Source organism: Puma concolor, chromosome C2 (genome assembly GCF_028749965.1).
Source record: "Puma concolor isolate L17-30 chromosome C2, mPumCon1.1.hap2, whole genome shotgun sequence".
Lineage (NCBI taxonomy): Eukaryota > Metazoa > Chordata > Mammalia > Carnivora > Felidae > Puma > Puma concolor.
The window spans coordinates 145,831,878-145,833,827 of NC_141675.1; the positions used below are offsets into that span (position 1 = coordinate 145,831,878).

General features: G+C 43.9%; 1 protein-coding gene across 1 annotated transcript; it reads left to right on the forward strand.

The window, feature by feature from the left end:
- Positions 1-393: 393 nt before the first annotated feature.
- LOC147577579 (keratin-associated protein 13-1-like) lies at positions 394-938 on the forward strand. The gene has a single exon (XM_086720251.1). The coding sequence runs from the start codon at positions 438-440 to the stop codon at positions 921-923; it is 486 nt and encodes a 161-aa protein (XP_086576377.1). The 5' UTR covers positions 394-437; the 3' UTR covers positions 924-938.
- The last annotated feature ends 1,012 nt before the right edge of the window (positions 939-1,950 follow it).

The window sequence follows — 1,950 nt, forward strand, 5'->3', positions numbered from 1 at the left end:
CAATTGACAAAGAAGGAAAATAGTTATATTTTATTTCCTACCATTTGAGAAAAGTATGTGCCCATTATTGCCGGAAACAAAATACCTGAAGATTCTGATTCTGACAAGAGGAAAGGAAAGACTTTCCTGGCTTAGATGGGATGATCATGAATGTCAAACGGTCACGGTATTTCTGACCTAAGAGCAGTTCATTGGCTTTGGCTGTAACACCAAAATTATAGCACCCATAAATACAAGATGTGGGAGACTATCCAACTGCAATTACAGAGATTTCTGAGTTACACATATGTAAATGAAGACGCACAAATATGTAAAGGATGACCATGTAGGCCACCACACCTGCTGCTGAGGGTATATAAATGCCCCAGTCTAGGAGGTGACATTCAACCTCAGAGTCTTCTCACCGTAACTCAGGTGAACTCACATCTCCCTTCAACATGTCCTACAGCTGCTGCTCTGGAAACTTCTCCTCCCGCTCCCTTGGGGGCTACCTGCGCTACCCAAGCTTCTCCTGTGGCTCTTCCTACCCCAGCAACCTGGTCTACCGCACTGACCTCTGCTCTCCCAGCACCTGCCAGCTGGGCTCCTCCCTCTACAGCGGCTGTCAGGAGACCTGCTGTGAGCCCACCAGCTGCCGGACGTCCTGCGTGGTGTCCAGCCCCTGCCAGACGTCCTGCTCCCTCCCGAGGACCTCCACGTTCTGCAGCCCCTGCTGGACTGCTTACCCTGGGTCTGTGGGCTTTGGGTCCAGAAGCTGCTACTCACTGAGCTATGGATCCCAGGGCTTCAGACCTCTGGGTTATAGAGTCCATTGCTTCCCTCTGCTGGCCTATGGATCCAGATTCTGCCGCCCTAACTACTTTACCTCGAGGAGCTGTTACAGGCCAACCTGTGACTCTGGCTTCTATATATCAACTTGTTGAGGGTCCAGATGCTTTTGAGAATTGATGTCAAAGTCTCTACTTGGCACAGCCACCATTTTCATTTCCACCAATTACTACTAATCTTTTATTCCTAAATCATCAGTTTCTTGCATCATCGACTTCTGGCTGACTCTGAACTTAATGCGTATTCTCAAATTAAGTTCTAAATTCTGTACTATTGATTGAATATATGCTTCATTGAAATGCAATTGAAAATGAAAATTTTAATCTAATAAATGTATGTAATCCGGCACTCAAATATATTGTTCATCTTCTTTTTATTATTATTATTTGCTTGCAGTTGTTTGTATTTTATGGATTTGGGAGATTTAGATGAATATCAATATGACTCTGAAACCAAGTTTGTGAACTTACCACATGATAGATTTGAGCACATTTCTGTTGACATTGGATATGTTTCCTGTTGGGGGTAGTCATTTCCTGGAGGTCTATATTGTACATGTCTCACTGTCAGTGACATTTGCCTAAGAATAAAGGACATGCGTTTTTGCTGATAAAGGAACACAAAGAAATTGGTACATACACTAGAAATGCAGACAACAAGAATACGATGTAATTTATAAGGTGAGGCTACACATCGTCAGACACATACCTCAAAGTCTAGAATCTGAGTGTGGATTTTCAGCAGAAAAAAAAAAAAAAAATGAGCTCCCAGGTCAGGTGCTATGTATGCTCTCTGTTAGTTAGCATAAGTGCCAGGGTCTCTGCCTGCCACAGGGGAAGTGTTCCCGAGCCTTGCCTATAAACATGTGTAAGATTCACAGTGATCTTAGATGGGTAGTAACTGGGTTAAGGAAGTGTGGATAACCTCCTAATGCTTCTCCAAGGTTCAACCTGAATCAGGCAAAGAGAAACACACCCAAGCAATGTTGAACAGGCATTTATGTTTATGAGGCTTAACTTCAATCTCTGTCTCCCCAAAATAAGCTGAAGTCAGAAACCTGGGTGCAGGTGGTTTACTTGGCACAAGATCCCAGGGAGCAGGTTTGGGAGATCATGGAAGGTG

What these genes read in the sequence shown, in the direction of transcription:
- LOC147577579 (XM_086720251.1), top strand. Translation starts at nt 438, where the DNA reads ATGTCCTACAGCTGCTGCTCTGGAAACTTCTCCTCCCGCTCCCTTGGG.